Source organism: Rosa chinensis, chromosome 3 (assembly GCF_002994745.2).
Source record: "Rosa chinensis cultivar Old Blush chromosome 3, RchiOBHm-V2, whole genome shotgun sequence".
NCBI lineage: Eukaryota > Viridiplantae > Streptophyta > Magnoliopsida > Rosales > Rosaceae > Rosa > Rosa chinensis.
The window spans coordinates 3,860,225-3,879,782 of NC_037090.1; the positions used below are offsets into that span (position 1 = coordinate 3,860,225).

The window sequence follows — 19,558 nt, forward strand, 5'->3', positions numbered from 1 at the left end:
TTCTGAAAATCATGCTATACAAATTGTGAGTTTTATTAACTTGAACAAAAATAGCGCTAATAAGTAATAAGGTTTAGCATGCATTGCATTGTGCCGTATCTCCCAACTTTTTAAATGAGCTTCTTCATGCTCTCCTACCAAACGGTTTTACCATCATAACATATCCTTTTTGTTTTACGAGTTTGTAACACAAACATCTATTTCTTTAGTTAGAATCTGAGGATCAATTAGAGCATTCTTCCACTCTGTAAGTAACTATCCTATAACAACAAATGAAAAACAAAAAGGTCAGCTTTACAACGAAGCCAAGCCAACTGCTAAGATGACAAACTGTATGACTATTCTACCTGTGCTTGATTCTATCCTTGAACGAACCTACTCGTCATCAGCTGCAGCCCACATGCACATTGCAATAATGTTATAAAACACCAGAAGAAGCATCTCATCTTGCTGAATCCAACCCCACTCTCGCGATGTTGCTGGCCGTTTAAGCATGAGTGATAGCAAGAGACTGTTATGAGGCCATTCTCAATTGCTCAAAGAAACATGAAGAAGGGAAGCATACAACATTGATAGGACAGCAATCCCACTTTAGCCGGACTTTAATTTGGTGTTTGCATACAACCTTCTTCTCGATAGGGGGAAGATGATCTCAAGAACATTCAGAAAGAATCCTTTATCATAAATGTTATTCTTAACCACAACCTCGACATCTTCGAGTGGAGATCTTCGGAATATGGTTCTCCATTTGCTCTCTGGGGGTTTTCTTTCATTAGTGAGGCCATTTATACTTGCTTTGAGTGCTGCAGAACTCGCCCTTGCTTCACTCAGCTTCCTCTGCCAGTTTATATAGTCTTGCCACTTGAAAGTCTGTATCAAAACAACTGCATGTGGTTAGTTCTCATGTTTCAGCTACGGTACATGCAGTTTTATCCCAATAAATAAGTTTTACGGAATGATTGGTTTTTTATATATTAGCAATTCTAGACAACATTATTCCATTTCATCTTGTGAATTGAAGTGACTACTTGAGTGCCAATCTGAAGTTGCACTATATACTAAACTAAATACGTTGACATTGTATAACTTCATGATATCACCACATTATAGGAGAATTCTCTGCAGGCAAGCTTTATACTTTCATCAGAAATAGAAAAAGCATATCTCACAGTAGCTGCAAGTTCCTGCAACCACTGTTATTTCATGCTTCTTTTACCAAGGGAGTGATTCTTTTTTAGAAATGTAACCTAATAAACTATCCCCACAACATTAATGACCGCCTCTAAACTCCCATTTCAAACATTAAGAAGGAATGACAAACCAAGTTATTCAATAAAGTCAGGCAGAGAACTAAACCTCATTAGTAGTAGTATTTGTAAGACAGAGTTTTGCATGGTAACCAAAGAAACCCGCGATTAACAATGCCACTATTGCAAGAAACATCATCAGTAGTATTTGAGTGTTGTATGCCCCTACCAACCACTGTCAAACATTACAAAAGAATTAAACGAGTTATGTGAGGGGAGATAAAATGCACAGTAAAATGATTCCATAACTAAATATGCAAAAAGTAGCCAATCTACACAATTGAAAGGCTCAACTATAGAACCCTTTACATTTCCATATCAATGATTGATGCAAGCCCACTTTTTACTATCAAGTTCAGATGCCACCTATTTAATAAAAGCTACATTCAAAAATTAATAATGTCCCCCCAGGCTCTTTCAAGTTCTTGGACATATAACAAGTCAGACAAATTCCATTTATTACATATTGAGCTTTACGGTTGAAAAAAGGAAAAGATGCACATAGTCAAGCAGTCTAATATCCATGTAAAGATAATTTCTTTCACTATGTTGCACCCAGAACACAGCTAAGAGATATCTAGAAGTTCAGCATTTCCGCTTGACACTGAACAGAAGGTGAGAATATTTCTTTAATGATTTTTCACTAATTGTGGATTCATTTACAATAACATATATGAACAAGAGGAACACAGGCCAGTACAAAAAAAGTAAGGTTCCTGGTATTGATATTCGAAACTGATATACATTGATTTAATATGACTATGAAATAGGAATGTTCCTGAATAACAACAATCAAAAATTCTTACTTGCCTGAATTGTCAAAACGATAAAATTAGCTCACCTGTATAACATGTGGTGATAAACTAACAAATGAATTCTGTACACCATAATAAACTGCAAAGAAGAAATTGGGGAAAGGAACGTCAACTTAGGTACAGAAGAAACAGAAGCATCAACTGTTTTCGTGACTTGAAATGCAACTCTACTTACCAGTTAGAATATCAATAACTCTAAATTCTTTAACTTGTCCAGCAAGAATTAACCCGATGGCAACTGCTCCATATATGCAAAGTAAAGTGTGCCTGAGAAACAAGAAATGCATACCATCAAACAAGAAGAGCCTAGTACAATACTCAAGAGTTAATTCTAGTTGAAATGGGTAAACAAGTAAAACACAAAACAAGATAACAACTCAAATTCATGGTTTAGCTGACAGATGTGCAAATTGTGAGGCAATATGGAGAAGTTTATAGTGAGTTTCAAGAGGGCAAAGGTAAATTAAATTACAAATTTCAACCTCAAATAAAACCTCTCAAATATTCCACTTGTCATTCATGCTAACTTTGTAATGAAGATTGGGTGGCTACAATTTCAACCATCTAAATTATCAACCTCAAGAAACTGATTGGGTACCCATGGGAACCCAGTATCGACCTCTGCAATTGATTATTGGGGCAGAATAGGCAATGGAGAACACAAAGGGCCACACACTATCACAAAAGAAAAGCCATAAAAGTAATTGCTGCATGAGATAGGGCTTACCACAAAAGAAAAGCCATAAAGTAATGGATGTTTCTCTCGCCTATACAATTATTCTGCAATAAAACCCGATGTTGAATTTACAATAAGTACCATATAGAATGCAAAATTGATAGGGAGGAAAACAAAAAGAGGAAGAGTTGGAGAAATTCACACCATCCATCCACAATGATGGTCAAAGCGAGCAACACAGCGACCACATATGCTGCAATGCTTAGACCTAGCAGGTCTGGACCACAGAAAAAGAAGAAAATTAATATAGAGAGAGAAAACCTTATAGAAACGGCTAAAGCCATTGCGGGGGAGAGGTGGAGGTAGGACTCACTTTAGAATTTTGCATGTTGAACATTCTTTCTCAGAATATATCACATTGTCATACGGGTAAGCAGAGAGATAAACTGAAACATTATCAGACTTCACTGTTCCTGGATCGGAAAGGCTAGTTAATAGAAACAGCAGAACACCGACGCCAACAGCGAAGAAGCTTATGTACCTGCAGGAACACCAAATGTCTAGAGAGTTCTGTACAATAAGTGGCAGAGAGAGGGAGTAGGTAAACAAACTCCTTGGTATACCTGTGAACTTCACCTATATAATAGCCAGGAATATAACGGAAGGAAGAAGTTGCAACTAAGTAATAGGTTCCTCCAATAATAGCAAGATATAAGACCTACAGTGAAACAAAAGAAAACTAATGATTAATCCCGAATCAGGGAGAGATAAATCTTTTCTATACATGTTTACCATTCAACTGCAAATTTCTAGAATCAGTCCTCAAAATGTTCAAACCACAAACAGACACGCTACTCACTAAACTGTTAAATATGGATACTCCAAGTACACCTATCAGCATAGAACTTCAGCCCGAACTCTGTTACTGTTGAAAGTATAAAGCTTATTCTCATATTGACGCAAACTGAAGGCTCAGATACTAAACTAAATTTCGAAAATGCAAAACCATATGCATTTGGTTCTTTCGCAAAGCAGAACGATTTTCACAACAGACCTTCAACACTGAAAACTCAAACCTCCTTTCCTCTAGCTTCCTCGTATACCTACTTATCCACACCACATTCTTCCAAATTTGACCAACTATAGAGCACTTTCATACATGACTAGCTCATATTCCCAATTCTTTAAACAAGAAAAAGCTAACCAACAATTCAAAAAAAAAAAACAAAAATTGCAGTAACAAAACCCGAATCGCAGATTCCAGAAAAAAGGCACAGAATTGACAACATAACTGAACATAATCAACCCAATTTGATACCTGCAAAATTGGATTGGGCCGATCACAGCAGAAATACTCGACGGACTGAATCGCATTAGTCCCCTTGGCACCAAACACAAACCCAACGAACCGCCTGCAAATCAATAACGAATTAAAAACTTGACAAAACAAAAACACTGTGAAAACAGAGACAGAGAGATTTACTGGAAGTAATCGCAGATGCCGAAGTGGAGGAAGTGATTGATGCGTTGGATAGGGGTGCCGTCGAAGATGGGCCATTGGCCGCAGAGGAAGGAGACTAAGACGAGTAGAGTAACCAAACCATGGCACACCAGAAGCCACTGCACACCCATCTCTCTCTCTCTCTCTCTGCGATCAGGGACGAGGACGCCGTTTCTCGTTGGAATCGGCAAGTTTGGAATCTTCTACCCGCGCCCAACTATTCCTACCTCGGATCCCCAACACTGTTATTTATATTTTCACTGGGTTAAAAAATGTTTTTACTTTTTATTTTGTGGGGCCTCACCTCTTATTTTCTGAAGTTTACGGAAAATATGGAGAAATTTGATTTTCAGACGTAATGAGGAGTACTATGTTTTCGATTGAGTCGTTTGATGGTTTGGTTACGTGTCTTTGTATCTGGATTGAGACATAATTTGTTTCTAACTACTTTTCTGTTATCAAAAGGAGATTTGGTGCAAAAGTTATAAAGTTGGGTCAAGAATTACCGGTGTATAAGAGATCAAGTTTTGATTATGTTCATTGTGTGAGGTAAATTTTTTGTAGAGAGAAGTGCATAAAAGTGAAAGATATGGAGAATATTCGCTTCCACTCCTTTTCGCATAAGGGTTTTTTAGCTTTTAATTTTAATCATCTTGAATCGAGTTAAAAATGTTGGTGATGGAAACGCCGGCTTTTGTGCAAGATACGGGGAATATTTGCTTCCGCTATCTTTTACACAAAGTATTTTCAGCTTTCAACTTTGACCATCTTAAATCGAGTTAAATATATTGGAAACATGATCTAGAAGCCAGCTATTTGAGTCTTAACAAGTGAGCATTAGTGTTGCATTAGAGATGGCATGTAACATTCCGCAACATGATTGGTTTGATGTACCTTGGAACATCCATGACTAGTTGTCATGTTTCACAAATCCCATATATTTTGTCAAAGAAGTGGAAATGTAGCAAAGCTTTCTTGAGTATCAACAACAGCAACCTGGCTAGCTGCACTAGACGTCTGCATCGCCTATGGTATTCTCTATAATGTCGATGCAGGATCCCACGGATTTTCCTTCTGCCATCGCCTCTGCGAGTTTAGCTCGTGCTGCTTCATGGCGGCGCATGATTAAGACAGTGTTTAGTACAGACCATCTGACTTGTGAATCGGATTTCTTTTGTGTGAAGCCTAGGCTTCTAAGCAGTGAATCCAACTGTTCAAAAATCATACAGATTCAGTTAGTAACTTCTTACATTATTTCCTTCACCTTACTTGTTGCCAAGTAAAATAATCAAGTGACATATTAACCTGGTTTATATCAGCTAGACCACCCTCAGCATAACCGTATAAAAGATACTCAGCAACAACACCGGCGAGCGCTACGCACGCAAATCTGTTCAGCATCTAATAAGATGCATTCCCAATTCATGAACTTGTCTCATTTCAAGGAAGGGAGATGTAATCAGAAATTTTTGAGACGAGGGGTAGAAAACGTACACTTGCTGATACTTTGCCTGCTTTAACCTGCAGGGAATGGGAACTACTGTAAATCAAGGTTATTATCAACCAAAGTTTTACATAGACAATGGTTTCACAATTATGCAAACAATCTACGGTTAAACTGCACTACTCCACTCTGATTGGTTTCACTACTTACTCTCCTCTTTGACATGGAAACCGTGCTGGTTTTTATATCCCATGAACAACTATACTACTGAGCTAGCTTTAATCAACGTGCTTAGTAATTCTCATCACTTTATTTCACGTTTCTTTTTATAGAATAAGCACTTGATCCACCTGTTATATCAGTCTATGACTGTTAAGCTACTCGCTAAAGGTAGTGGACATTCATCACATGATTTACATCAGTTAAATGCCTACTTGAAACAAACAAGCGCAGAAAGCAATTATAGAAGCAGGACAGACAGGATCGTAGAAAGGATTTGTATAACACATACATATTTCAGATCAGAAACAACATACCTCCTCAACAAACTCAACATCCACAAACGCGGTCCCTGCTTGAACATTGAGAGACCCATCCTTCTTGAATGCATCCAAACTAGTTAGTGTATATCCCTTGGGAAGAATACCAAGCAAGTACGCAATCAAGAAATGGCCAGCTTCATGCTGCATGAGAAAATTCTTCTTAGATAAACTCTTCATTATAATATCCTCCTGATTTCATAAGCATGGCACAAAGCTTTCAGACCTACAGCCTGATAGGTAATGCACACAAAGAACTAATATGGTGAAGAAATTCAGCCTCATAAATGAGGTAACACAATGAAACAGAGAGTTAAAATATAAAAGAATGCAAAATGAAATGAAACTTGCAGCATTCTATTAGCAACAAGTGTGTGTAAAATTAATCTAGTCATGTGTGGACAGACCACCATAGAAATGTGAGAGAGATCTTACTTGAATGACCCTATTGTGGTACTTCTGACTAAAGGTGTGACCAATTGTATCAATAGCCAAGCTACTAACTCCTCCATTGAAAGATATCTACATGATTTGATGACATAATATCAAATACTAGATTGAATTGATTTCAAACAAGAAAATTGAAAGTGCCTCAAGATAGTCAAATTCAATGACTTTGATTCTCAGGACACATTCTTAGACATGCGTAAGGAACTTACCGCGTCCAGAGTCCACAGAAACAATGCTGCTAAAGAAGCATAGAAAAGCTGCTGAGGACTAAACCCGAAAACATTCCATGCAGAAACACCTCCAACCACAGCAGCAATCTGAAGATTTCTTTCTATGGAACCAAGAGTAGCATCCACTGGTGACAGAAGAGACTGTGTTACTATTCCATTCAGCTTCAGCTCATCCAAAGTGTAAAGCCTTTGAGGCACCTGCACAAATGAATCACATCCCAAACCTTAACATTGCATTCAACATGACATCAAATATGACACATAAAACCAAGAAGAATGGTACAAATTGGAAGTGAAGTTAACCTGCCTAGCAGCACCAAAGCATCTGAGGCCACCAGGCTTGCCCTGCAAATCTTTAACAAGTGAAAGAGCTGCCCTCTCATCTCCTTTAGCCAACTCCTTATCCACTTGCTTCAAAACTAGCTGCCTTGACACACTAACCTCAGAAGATGAGCATAGTGTGATTCCAAAAGTCGGAAATCTCACTTGGGGTTTATATGATAGGCAATGCATGAGAGTGCCCATTCAAACAAAATTCACAACACATCGCCAGACCCTGCCAGTACCAACAGACACATGAAAAAAAAAGAAGGGAAAAGAGAATGGTGGTTGTGTGGTATTCTGAGCCACACAAACCAAGTAGCCAAATATTATTATCACAATTCATTTCAAAGAGATACTATTAGTAATAATTCAAAAAAGGTATTTTGCAATACCTCATGAGTTACGGATATTAAGCTCAATGCCAGTCGAACCCAGGAGCTAGTAGATGTTACATCTTATAACCAACCACTATGCTACGAGGGGGACCCGCAATGTTGCGGCTGAATTCGTTTTCTTATGCAGTTCATTCCATAGATAACCGTTGCTAGCCGTTTCAAACTGTGATTTATGCTATGCTTTTGTGACCCTAGATCATCGGAGCAAAGAATCCAAGTCCTGATCTGTTAAAGGTTACTAACCACTAACCAATCCATTTCTAGGGAACTAATGTTGTTAACAGTTAAAACTTTGAACTGTGCACAAGTATAGTGCACAATGTTGCTGACAAATTAAAATTGCAAATTTGCAACCAAAATTTTCATGGATTAGTAGTTAGTGCCTCCTTTGAAATGTCGAAGGGAAAGTAAATGGATCATCCTAAGCCCAGATATTGAAGTGTAGAGACCAAAATGAAGAAACTAGTCACAACACATCAAGCATTTTCAACTTGAAATGAACTGAAATCACTATAATAAAGACCAAAATGACTAAAACCAGATTCAATTTAGCAGAACCATTCATTTATAGCATAAGATCCCAAGCACCAGAACAACAAGGTTCAGAGAAAACTCTAACAAAACCCATGGTATTTTACAACTGAGGTAACTAAACATCTCCATACAAGGAGATAAACACAAAGAGAACCCTAAAACTCCTGAGAAGCGGATCCGATATCGCCCTTGCCTTTCCCAACCTTCTTAGGCAAAAGAGTTTGGTGAATGTTGGGCAAAACTCCTCCATTGGCAATAGTCACAGACCCCAAAAGCTTGCTTAGCTCCTCGTCATTCCTCACCGCAAGCTGAATGTGCCTCGGTACAATACGATTCTTCTTGTTGTCTCTAGCTGCGTTGCCAGCAAGCTCCAAAACCTAAATTCACAAAATCAAATCAGCACAAACCCAAAGATCGAAACTTTAAGCAACTAATCCAAAACCCATCAAAATATGAAGCTAACAAAACCAATCAAAAATCATTCCACCCTTCAACAAACCCTAAACCCAAAATCAAATTTCAAATATTAGCGACAAATAAACAAATTAAAACCAGAAATGTGAAACCCAAACTTGCAATTTGAAAACCCATTAATTCAAAACAGTTCTGTATATCCAGATCCCCAATTCCCAAATTTCTCACAACAATCCAATTGAACAAGTATTGAGCAAATTAAGAACAATCAATCAAAGCTCACCTCAGCTGCCAGGTATTCAAGCACGGCAGAGAGATAAACCGGAGCTCCGGCGCCGACACGCTCGGCATACTTGCCGGACTTGAGAAACCGGGCGATCCTACCCACCGGAAATTGAAGCCCGGCTTTGCTTGACCTGGACACAGACTTGGTGGCCTTCGGCTTGCCTCTGCCACCCTTAGTCGACCCACCTTCCTTTCCACTCATTTTCTGAATCCGGCGGCGAAAATCACACACAAATTTAACGACGAAACCCTAACCCTAACCCTAAAAATGACCTAGTCTGATTTGAGAGAGTGAGAGAGAGCGGGTTGGATTTGCTTTGTGATGAATTGGTAGAGTAGTGGGGTTCTAATATATAGGACGCGATGCTGTGCGCTGATTGGTCGAGAGCGAGATCATGCGGATCGCCAACGTGGCACCTTAAACCTTTGGAATTCGCGGGAAACGAATTTTTAGTTTTCCACCGCTTTTGTGTTATTTCGTTTAGCGGTTATAGGCGCGCGAGGATTTAGTTTGGGCCTGCAATTTTGTATTGGATTTACTCTTTGGGCTTTCTCTTTCGCAAGTACTCATTGGGCTACAATTTTATGGGGCCAAATCTATAGGAAAATGTATGAGTTGGGCTTCTCTTTCATGCATGATTTTAAGAGGACAAAGAGTGTTGTAAGTATAATTAGATGCACTGAAAGTACTGATGAGCGGGGTTAAATGATTATGTTACGGCTTTATTTGACATGAAAAGTTGCATTGGATAAACAAATTGTTAAATTAAATTAAGAAACAAAGCCTATCGATTTTTGTACAAACTGATTACAATTAAGTAAGAGCATATTTAGTAATACTAGCTATTTTTTAATTAAATTTTAGCCAAAGTATCTCAAAAGTCATTTTGACAAGCCACTTTAGAAATACTTCCGCATCAGTGTTCTTTATTATAGTGAGTTTTGAATTTATATTATTTTTTAAAGAAATATTAAATAGTTAAAATGTATTTAAAAATTACATAAAATAACTCAAAATGAATGTTATAAATTATAGAGAGTCTCATCTCGCTCTCTATATTTAGGAGCGAGATAACTAAAAGTTATAATAGAGAGCCACTTAGGAATCTAGTGCAGCTGCTAAAATATATAAAAAACTAAACATATTCTTCAAAATAGCTAAGATGTCAAGATAGAGAGTCTGCTAAAGGTGCTCTAAAGTTGTATCAATTTACAAACAAAGATTGTGAACTAGGATTTCAAACTTAAAGTCTTAAAGCTTGTTGGTGAAACAGTAAATGAATATAATTGGTCTGCATAAAAAAAAAATATATATATAATTGGTGTCACTACAGTAAATGAATATAATTGGACCAATTGGTGTCTAATATCTTAGGGAGGGTTGTCATCATTTCATCTCAACCTTGGACAATTCCAGAATCAACCATATTTTTAGGGAGTGCAACATGACAGCTGATGCTTTAGCCAAAATGAGTACTAAGCATGCTCCTGGTCTCATCATCTTTGAGAATCCTCCTGCTCATGCTGTGAATGCTTTCTTGGATGACATAGCTAGTGTTTCTAGACCTAAAAGAACTAGGAATACTGTTGCTCCTAATGTAACAAAAAATAAAATAAAAAACTAGTGTCTAATATCTGAACCCTTCACTTTTGTTTTTTTTAATAATTTTTTTATCATATTTCCAAAGCTAGCTAGATACAAGATTTTCGAGAAACCTACGCATGAAAATGCAAAAAACAGTTTTTTTTCACATGAAAGACCAATCTTTTCAAGGGAGCTTATAATTTGGCCTCACTGTTGCTAAAGAAAAAGAGAGAGTACTATATCTTCCCCACAAGACAGGACGCTATGGAATCTTTGAGCTGCATCAACGACGTGGTTCACATGGAACTGCACAATTTTCACTGGCTCTTTTTTCACCCCAGCAAAGTTGATTTGACTATACAACATCCTAGGAGAGAAGGGCCCTTTGAGTTGATTGAAAAGAGATGGATTCCATTTTTAGTGTCTATTTTACGAGTACCCCCGAGGTCATGCTTGATTGCTTCTAGTAGTCTCCCATGACACAACAAATCTCATCACCAAAGCCTATTCTCAATGACATAACCCGACTCTTGTCTAACACCCACAACAAAAACAAAGCCCATTAGGCCCATAATGATAAGGAAAGAACTCAAGGAAGGAAATAATAACGCCGCTCAAAAATAACCCAAAACAGACAGCTGTGCTAAGATTTCAAATTATTAATTATTGTACCGAATTTGAGTACTAAATGTTGGCATATAATGCCAACAAACTGAGAATGATTGTGTCAAAAAGGAGGACATGAAATGTAACATGGTAGAGGTCATAACGTTTGTGACTCATAGTCCATAAGAATTTCGAGCATATTATTCAACCAAAATTAGATAATATCATTATTTCATACCTAATATATATATATTTTTTATAATAGAATTAGGTTACAACGAAACTTGCCAACCCTTTGAACAACTATAACATTATTCATGTTAGTTATATTAATTGTGTTGCCCCATCTAATCACTCAGTGTTTGTGTTCACAAAATTTAACATGATTAGGTTAGTATCTTAGAGCAAGTTCACCCATAGTCAAGAAAAGGCAAAGTCAAGAAGTCAAGAATTCGACCGGTCAAGTTACTATTCACTGCCACTGGACATGGGTTTACACCCGTTATTTTTTTGGCCCGGTTAACACTGTTCACCTTTTTCACTGTTCATGCATTGTTCACACAAAAAATCACTGTTCACAAGTGGGTTGTACTGGATTGCAGCGCCCGGGATTGTACTAGATGCACTAGACGACAAGAAAGTGGAGTCACTCACCCGGGATTGCAGCGCCACGCGTCGTCCGTTCGGTCACCAGTCGCTGCCTTCAGCGCGTTGCAGTAGACGGCCTGCTGCTGCTGTCACTTCACGTCAATCATCGGGCCGAGCTGGCAGCCCTTCTTCCCCCTTCTTCCCCAGTCATGAAATAAGTCATTCTGTTGCCTTTTTTCTTCCCCTCAGTCAAGAAAAGCCAATAAATGGCTGGGCAAACTTTCACCGGTGGAGGACCAATTTTGCTCTTACCCGGTCACCACGTCGGTTTTCCTTGCTTTTGCCCGGGCAAAGTGCAACCGCTGCACTTGCTCTTAGTCTTGTTCGACCTATTCACACAGTTATAGAAGTAGTTCATGTTTCATGCTAACCGTACATAATTTTTTTATAATACGATTAGATAATGTTTGAACTTAACTAATATGTTACAGTGTTGCCTATATTAATCACACGACGGTCTGTCATTACTAGGGAGAGAGCAAGAGAGAGATGAGAGGAGCCCCAAGAAGTTAAGGTGTCAAGAGGAGAGCCGAAGGTGCATAAGAAGACAAAAGTGATAGGGAGAAAAAAGGAAGGAGGATGGGGTTCAATCCTGGGCCACCCATACACAAGCAAGCAAAGAAAAAAGATGCCCTAGTAAAGGGCAATCGTGCATTTGTTAGAATAGGGGATGATATTTCTTTTCAATTTCTTTAGCATTTGGAAGGAAAAATGATAGCCCACAAGAATCCAAGAACTGTTCCTAATTGTTGACCTCACACTTACACCAATGCTTCCAAACCCACTGGGTTGCAATAATAATAGTGAAAGTAGACCACTGATAGTGAGGTTCAAGGACAGTGACTACTGACTTGAGGGAGCCAGATGCCAAGTGCTTGTTCATTCATTTGGTTGCTTCTTCACTGTTGATTCTGCATGCAATAGGCTAATAGCTTCCCTACCTCTTCAAAAGCAATCAAATTGTAGAGGACATAGTAGCTGAACTAAATAATTCATACCGTCAACCTGTCTTTTTTTTTTAGAATAAGAACCTTTATTGATAACTAAAATTATATGGGAATGATCGGTGGTGAATAAGAATTCTCCACTCTCCTCCCTAAAATCTAAACCAGTTACGGGTCCATCATCCATAATAACCTCCTTGAGCCAAAAATGGCCTCATCCCTAACCACCTATATCGCCAAACCCCTTGGGCTACAGAGAATCCCGAGAATATTCTCGATACCATCTCATAGACAATCGCCATAAAAACTAACGCCTTCTTCCACACCGTATCCCAATGATATCAGACCACCGTGCAAGGATAGTTTATCAGCACATTGACCATAAGATAAAACCGAAACTAAACCAACTTGTCCCCAGGAATGACTCCAGATCCATGGCACCTCAATTTGACCCAACCCTAGCTAAAAAAAAATAGGGACATACTACTGACCAGAAAAGACTAACAAAAAATAAAACCCAAAACAAGACCAGCCCAAAGCTATTACAATCAACTTCCCTCTCTCCAATTCCCTTGCCAGCAGACCACCTCCACAAAACTTGCCCTTCGAGCTCACCTCCCTAGAGATACCCAATCAATACCGCAAGTCGCACTGATACACCTGCTTGTTGTCGCCCAGATCTAGATCTGGAAACAAATCCACTCCAAACCAAACCACCGAGAAACAAAAAATGAACCACCGTGCCCTTCCACCTAGGATCGAAATCGCTCCACCCATCTATGTTCATCCGCCTGGGAGCCTGAACCCACCCCTGCAAACATCGCCGAGCGACCAACCTCCGAACAGAGACCAGCGCCATACGATCCATAGCATGCCGCCGCCACGATTTGGCCTCTGGCCCCTTGCTTCAAGCTTGCGCCGCCGCCGAATTCCTCCTCCACACCTGTGCCTCTGCCTGAGAGTAGAGAAGAAGCATCCAAAGCCCCGACCAACGAAGAGAAGACAAAACCTCCATCTCCCGTCCGGCAACACCTGCCATATGTCGATGAGGCGAGAAGCCACGGTCGACGAGGAGGCGTCGCCGGATGAGCGTCAAACTCTCCTTCGCTCTTTCCAAACCCTAGCTTTCACTCTTGTTTTCTTAGTGCTCTCGGTAGTTGTATACCGTCAATCTGTCTAGATTCAAAGTTTTTCTGAAATTTCATAATCGAGAGGGTTACGTGTGACACTATAATGAGTGATTACATTAAACGACTCTTGCTTTCAGGGTTTCAATACTCCGGAGAATTCCAACAAAAATTTGCTAAACTCATTAATTTCTCTTCCTAAGACTAAGAGCAGAACATACGACTTCATATTCTGATAGTTTGATATGTTGTTATTTGCTTTATTGTCTTTACTCTAATTTCCTTGAAACATTTTATGTGTATTACACTATTACTCTCTTTTCATTCTCTCAGCTCTATCGTTACCCGACACCCACTTACATGCACCTTGTAGATGATAACAAAACAAAACAGATCAATCTCATCGACTTTAGCTGAAAGATGAAGTTTTATTTACTCAATTGTCTTTACTTTAGTTGTTTTGAACTATTTCATTGAACTCTTTATTTGCATTACTCTCTTTTCGCTCTCCCAATTCTATCACCCAACCCCCAGTTACATGCATATATATTGCAGGTGATGACAAAACAAAACTGATCAACCTTATCGACTTTAATTGAAAGATGGGGGGTGGTGGGCAAAAGTTAGGTTTAATTTTGCAAAAGACACTACACACATATATACATGTGTTTTGGTTTTCCTGACTTGAGAAACACAATGAAAGTTCAGCAAGACCGTATCTGTAAAAGGAAAGAAGAGGACACATGTATATTAGTCAGTTTCTTCAAGGCAATGGCAATTGGATTTGTTCAATATGCATATGGCACTGTCTCATCAAATTCTTGGCCATATGTTAAGTTTTTGGAGCTTCTTTCATTCACATGTATGAAAATGCTTCTTGCCTAACTTTTGTATTATTATCTCCAAGAAAAAAAGTATGTCATCATACTAGTAATATTAACTTCATATATCATAAGAGTTGCGAAATTGTATATGTTTGGACGAGAGTGCTATCGCAATATGCGACTTCTTGAAAAACTCTCGTGCTTGTGCTGTATTTTCTTGATTTGAGACTCAAAAAGAGAAAATGCTAAGAAAAGGGATAGCATGGAAATTTGATTATTAATTGTGGAAGCTTGTATTTTGCTTTCAATAAATATTAAATTTAGCGAAGCTTAGCTTGAGATATCAATGACAATGACTAATTGTGATTTGTTGTGAAAGTGGAAAATGGAATTTGGAAGAGGGACTAAAGTATGAAGACTAGTTCTGGTGCACTGTTGAACTGTTCGAGCACAGTCACATGCAATTGTATGCTCTTAAAAAGCAATCTTTTTTTGTTTGTTTACATTAACGATCATTCACTTTTCTTAATTTCCAATATATTTTGCTTTTATTAGCTATCCAAGTATAGTAGCTAAACTCTAAATTAGCCAATGTTAAGAAAACGCATAATTAGCTAGCCCACCTGATTTCCTATTGAATAGGATTCAAAATTTTTACACAGTGAACAACAAGATTCTAAAAAACGCTAGGCGCTAGTCGGCCGGTGACCCAGAGACTAGCACCTAGGAGGGGACCAGTTGGTTTTTATTTTTAAAAATTTTAAATTATTTTTATGACCTATAATAATAAAAAAAAAATATTTAAAGTCTAAAAAAATTTAATTATAAATATAAAAATAGTCAAAATATAGAATAAATTAGGGTTTAGGGCCGCCTAGCCCCCTCCTAGTAGCCCAGCGCCTAAGGGCAACGCCTAGGCCAAAATCCGATCGGTTCCTTACCGCCCAGCTCCTAGACCGTTTTTTAGAACATTGGTGAACAAATGCAATTCACTGAAGTTACAAATTAAAAACCTTAACCAAATATATATCATTCTTTAAAAAAAAAAAAAAAAAGACCTTAACCAAATATATGTTATGGTAAGTAATTTCTCAAATGAATTTGGCTATATGAGGCTGCATTCTATGAGGACTTTTATATTAGTACTCGAAATGAAGGTTATATGTTCCCCTGACGTACAATCATTTTTCTTTTATTAATAATATCGTGCATGGAGCCGAGTCTCTTAATTAGGCTGGATTCTAAACCTTAAAAAAAAAATTTGAATGAATTTGAGATTTCAATCAATAGTTCAATACACACACGATAACAAAGCTCATCAAGCTCACAAAGATTATTCGATCTTCTAGCCAAATCGACTGGACACAACTTTTTAAATCTGTTATAAGAAAGTTATCACACGGAGAGACCTTTAATAAAAAATATGCACTTTTCTATAGTTGTTCAATTATTGAACCTACCCTTATTTTAGAAGATTATTCAACCTTCCTTTTCTAACAATTGGAAAGATGAAAAGCATTTGCATCCTCTTATGGTAAACTCTTATCAAGATGTGACAATTTTAGTAAAATGACACACAACTTTTTTTTTTTTTTTTTTGATACAAAAAAATAACACACAACTTAGATACGTCAGAGATACTAAATAATTGTCTACATGTTCGACAAAATATCTACCCTCACATTAATAATGACGTTGGTGTAAATAAAGCCCAGCACCAAGGACAGAATGGAGACTTTGATACAGCCAAAAGCTAAGTACTTTGTGTTTGTCCTCACGTGCTCTTCCTTCCACCGCACGCCCCTAAAAGTTCTTTATTTAATATTTCCCCATGCGTCTAAAATCATTTTAATTCTTAATATTTTCTAATTAATCGTAATTAATCCCAAAAATTAAAACTAATAAAATTTTAATTACCAAAATTAATTTCTTTTGGATAGGTGGCCCCTACTAACCGTGTTTCTTTCGGCCGCTCACTTTGTCCCTTTCTCCTCTGTTCCCACTTCACTGCCTGCGCACGTTAGAACAAGTGTTTCTGATATTGCTAAACTGCGCCCGCCTTCTCATCCTTCGCACCGGCTCCTTCACATACACTACTACTGCTGGCTTGGCATCTCTCTCTCTCTCTCTCTCTCGTGTTATCATCACTTGAAGTTAGTGAAAGAAACCCCTGGAGATTAGGGGTTGTTGGTTTTTTCTTTTGTCTGGGACCAATGGGGTTAAGAAAGTACGATCCTTTGTGGGAGATTCAAGTTTAAATGCTTGCTTTCGTCTTGGTTGGTTGGGCTTATTTCGCTACTGGGTTTTGAATATCTGACCCTTTTCTGAACTGGGTTTCTTTCTTCTTCTTCTTCTTCTTCTCTTATTATTATTATTATTATTATCTCAGAGGATCTAACTCTCTGTTTTTGCTAACGTCTTCTGGGTTTTCAATGGAGGATAATAATGAAGTTAATGAAGTTGACCTTACTGACTCCAAGGTATACTATTTCATCCTTGGATTTTTGTGTTTTTTTTTTTCCTCCCTGGCTAAATTGATGAACTTGCTTTGCATTTTGGGTCTCTTTCTTTGTTTGGCCTGGTGGGTTCTTTGTAATATGTGATGTTGTTCTTGTTTTGAGTTGGGTTTTGAACAGTTCTGATTAGGAATTTTTGGTTTTGCTTTCATCCAAGTTTTGTGATTTGGTTGCGAGTTGCTTGGTTCGTAGTCTAGTTTGGAGATTTGGTGGGGAAAACAGGGTTGAGTGATGGATTTTAGAGGTGTGGTTTTGTTATATGGAGGCTGATTTCGAGAAGGTTGATAGTTTGATTTGATGAGTATTGTTTTACTTGAAGATTTGGTAATGGGGTTTAGGTTTTCTATAGCTAGCTCCTCTGCTTTATGGGAATGCTTCAGTTGTTATCTGTGTATACAATGCTGCAGACCCCGATCATAGCAAAATGTTTGTTTTCATTTATGACTTATTGGGATTAGGTTGTAGTTCTTGATTTTGGTTATGCTTATCCTGTTCCATTGGGAATATGAAATGAACATGTGTGTTTCTGGGATCTTGTGCTCTTTACAGATGGTAGTTCCATTGAACACTTGGGTCCTGATCTCTAACTTCAAGCTGTCCTACAACCTCCTCCGTCGCCCTGACGGGACTTTTAACCGCCACTTGGCAGAGTTCCTTGACCGGAAAGTGGCACCCAATGCAAATCCAGTTGATGGGGTTCTCTCATTTGATGTCATCATTGACAAAGGAACTAGCTTACTGACTCGAATCTATCAACCTGCCAGTGCTGATGCACCACAGCCGAACATTCTTGATTTCCACAAGCCTGTGGGGGTTGAGGTTCTTCCTGTCATAATTTTCTTCCATGGTGGAAGCTTTGCTCACTCCTCTGCAAACAGTGGCATATATGACATTCTGTGCCGCAGACTAGTTGGCAATTGCAAGGCTGTAGTGGTCTCGGTGAACTATCGTCGAGCACCTGAAAACCGATTCCCATGTGCCTATGATGATGGATGGACAGCCCTGAAGTGGGTGAACTCACGGTCCTGGCTTAAAAGTACAAAGGACTCAAAAGTTCACATATATCTGGCTGGTGACAGCTCCGGTGGGAACATTGTACACAATGTTGCTTTGAGAGCAGCAGAATCTGGAATTGAGGTGTTGGGAAACATACTGCTCAACCCAATGTTTGGTGGGCTAGAGAGAACTGAATCTGAGGAGCGCCTGGATGGGAAATACTTTGTCACTATCCAAGACCGGGACTGGTATTGGAGAGCTTTTCTCCCTGAAGGAGAAGATAGGGACCATCCTGCATGTAATCCATTTGGCCCAAGGGGTATAAGGCTTAAAGATGTCAAGTTCCCAAAGAGCCTTGTGGTGGTGGCTGGTTTGGATCTTGTTCAGGACTGGCAACTAGCTTATGCTAAAGGACTTGAGAAGGCTGGCCAGGACGTCAAGCTTCTATTTCTCGACAAGGCCACGATTGGTTTCTACTTGTTGCCAAACAATGACCACTTCTACACCGTAATGAATGAGATAAGTAGCTTTGTGAGGTCTGATTGTTAATAGGATTGACTTAATCAACCTGCCACGTGATATATAACGTAAGTTTGACATTGTGCCCTCGCTAATGAAGGGTTTGTTTGCAGTTTGTAAGATTGTGTAGCTATAGTATTCACTGTTGTCTTTGTAATTGTGGCACTGTGTTCCTGCTGGCTTCTGGTTCATGGTCTGAGGAGGGCTAGGCAGAACGAATGTATCTTTCAGCATCTTTTGTTCTGGTGGACATCGGAGTTTCTGCAAATTTGGGGTTTTGGTTCGATAAAGCTTTGCAGACAGCAGGATCTACTTAACTAAGTTTAGCAGTCCCACCAATTTGGGATTTCGCAATTCAACTTCTGGTGGATGATCAATGAGTCGATGACTGGCTAATGTTATATATATAGCTAATTTGAGAACATGGATGGACTAGCTTAAAGCTTCCATGGTATTATGATGTTGTATTGTTTATAGATATGTTACTAGATTATCTATGTAAGTGTGTATTAGCTGTTGCTATTGTAATGAATAATCTGTTATTTATGTGCTATTGATTAATTATATTAGTTTCTTATGTCCAGTCCTTAAGAAGAGGCACAAATAATTGTGGCATCTTTAGCTTCATCCTTAAGATCTAGGATGGTTCATGCTTGATTGGATTATAGGTCTGAAAAAGATTGATGGTGCAGGTTCCATTCAAGCTTTACTGCTTGAAGTCTTTTGGATTTTTATGCTCTAGTCTTACTATAGATTGAAATGTGACTTAAAACAGACATCTGCATAACCATCGTGAAAGGTGGATGGTGGAGTTGGAATATGATTGAGCGAAAATTCTTTTATTTCACATATACTAACTATGTAGTCTCAGCCGTTTAT

The 19,558-nt window shown here is 38.5% G+C and overlaps 4 protein-coding genes across 6 annotated transcripts; 1 reads left to right on the forward strand and 3 right to left on the reverse strand.

The window, feature by feature from the left end:
- Nucleotides 1-98: 98 nt before the first annotated feature.
- Nucleotides 99-4,566, reverse strand: LOC112192734 (probable protein S-acyltransferase 17). 2 transcript variants are annotated; one of them, XR_002933586.2, is made up of 11 exons: nt 4,282-4,566; nt 4,117-4,210; nt 3,422-3,516; nt 3,172-3,339; nt 3,003-3,075; nt 2,850-2,902; nt 2,298-2,389; nt 2,149-2,201; nt 1,357-1,482; nt 348-870; nt 99-260 (listed from the first exon to the last, which is right to left on the reverse strand). XR_002933586.2 is itself a non-coding variant. In XM_024332592.2 (10 exons), the coding sequence occupies exons 1-10, from the start codon at nt 4,428-4,430 to the stop codon at nt 592-594; spliced, it is 1,182 nt and encodes a 393-aa protein (XP_024188360.1). In that variant the 5' UTR covers nt 4,431-4,566; the 3' UTR covers nt 99-591. The 2 variants fall into 2 exon arrangements, 1 of the variants encoding a protein (XP_024188360.1); XM_024332592.2 differs by having other exon boundaries at nt 99-870.
- A 519-nt stretch (nt 4,567-5,085) lies between these two features.
- On the reverse strand, nt 5,086-7,596 carry LOC112193183. 2 transcript variants are annotated; one of them, XM_024333257.2, is made up of 7 exons: nt 7,266-7,595; nt 6,942-7,160; nt 6,718-6,804; nt 6,280-6,426; nt 5,794-5,820; nt 5,605-5,700; nt 5,086-5,509 (listed from the first exon to the last, which is right to left on the reverse strand). In XM_024333257.2, exons 1-7 carry the CDS (start codon nt 7,485-7,487, stop codon nt 5,309-5,311), a joined length of 999 nt encoding a protein of 332 aa, XP_024189025.1. In that variant the 5' UTR covers nt 7,488-7,595; the 3' UTR covers nt 5,086-5,308. The 2 variants fall into 2 exon arrangements, with proteins under 2 accessions (XP_024189025.1, XP_024189026.1); XM_024333258.2 differs by lacking the exon at nt 6,718-6,804 and having other exon boundaries at nt 7,266-7,596.
- A 603-nt stretch (nt 7,597-8,199) lies between these two features.
- Nucleotides 8,200-9,240, reverse strand: LOC112193195 (histone H2AX). Its single transcript, XM_024333267.2, has 2 exons — nt 8,913-9,240; nt 8,200-8,592 (listed from the first exon to the last, which is right to left on the reverse strand). Exons 1-2 carry the CDS (start codon nt 9,114-9,116, stop codon nt 8,371-8,373), a joined length of 426 nt encoding a protein of 141 aa, XP_024189035.1. The 5' UTR covers nt 9,117-9,240; the 3' UTR covers nt 8,200-8,370.
- A 7,518-nt stretch (nt 9,241-16,758) lies between these two features.
- LOC112193006 (gibberellin receptor GID1C) lies at nt 16,759-19,256 on the forward strand. Its single transcript, XM_024332999.2, has 2 exons — nt 16,759-17,128; nt 17,714-19,256. The coding sequence occupies exons 1-2, from the start codon at nt 17,081-17,083 to the stop codon at nt 18,707-18,709; spliced, it is 1,044 nt and encodes a 347-aa protein (XP_024188767.1). The 5' UTR covers nt 16,759-17,080; the 3' UTR covers nt 18,710-19,256.
- The last annotated feature ends 302 nt before the right edge of the window (nt 19,257-19,558 follow it).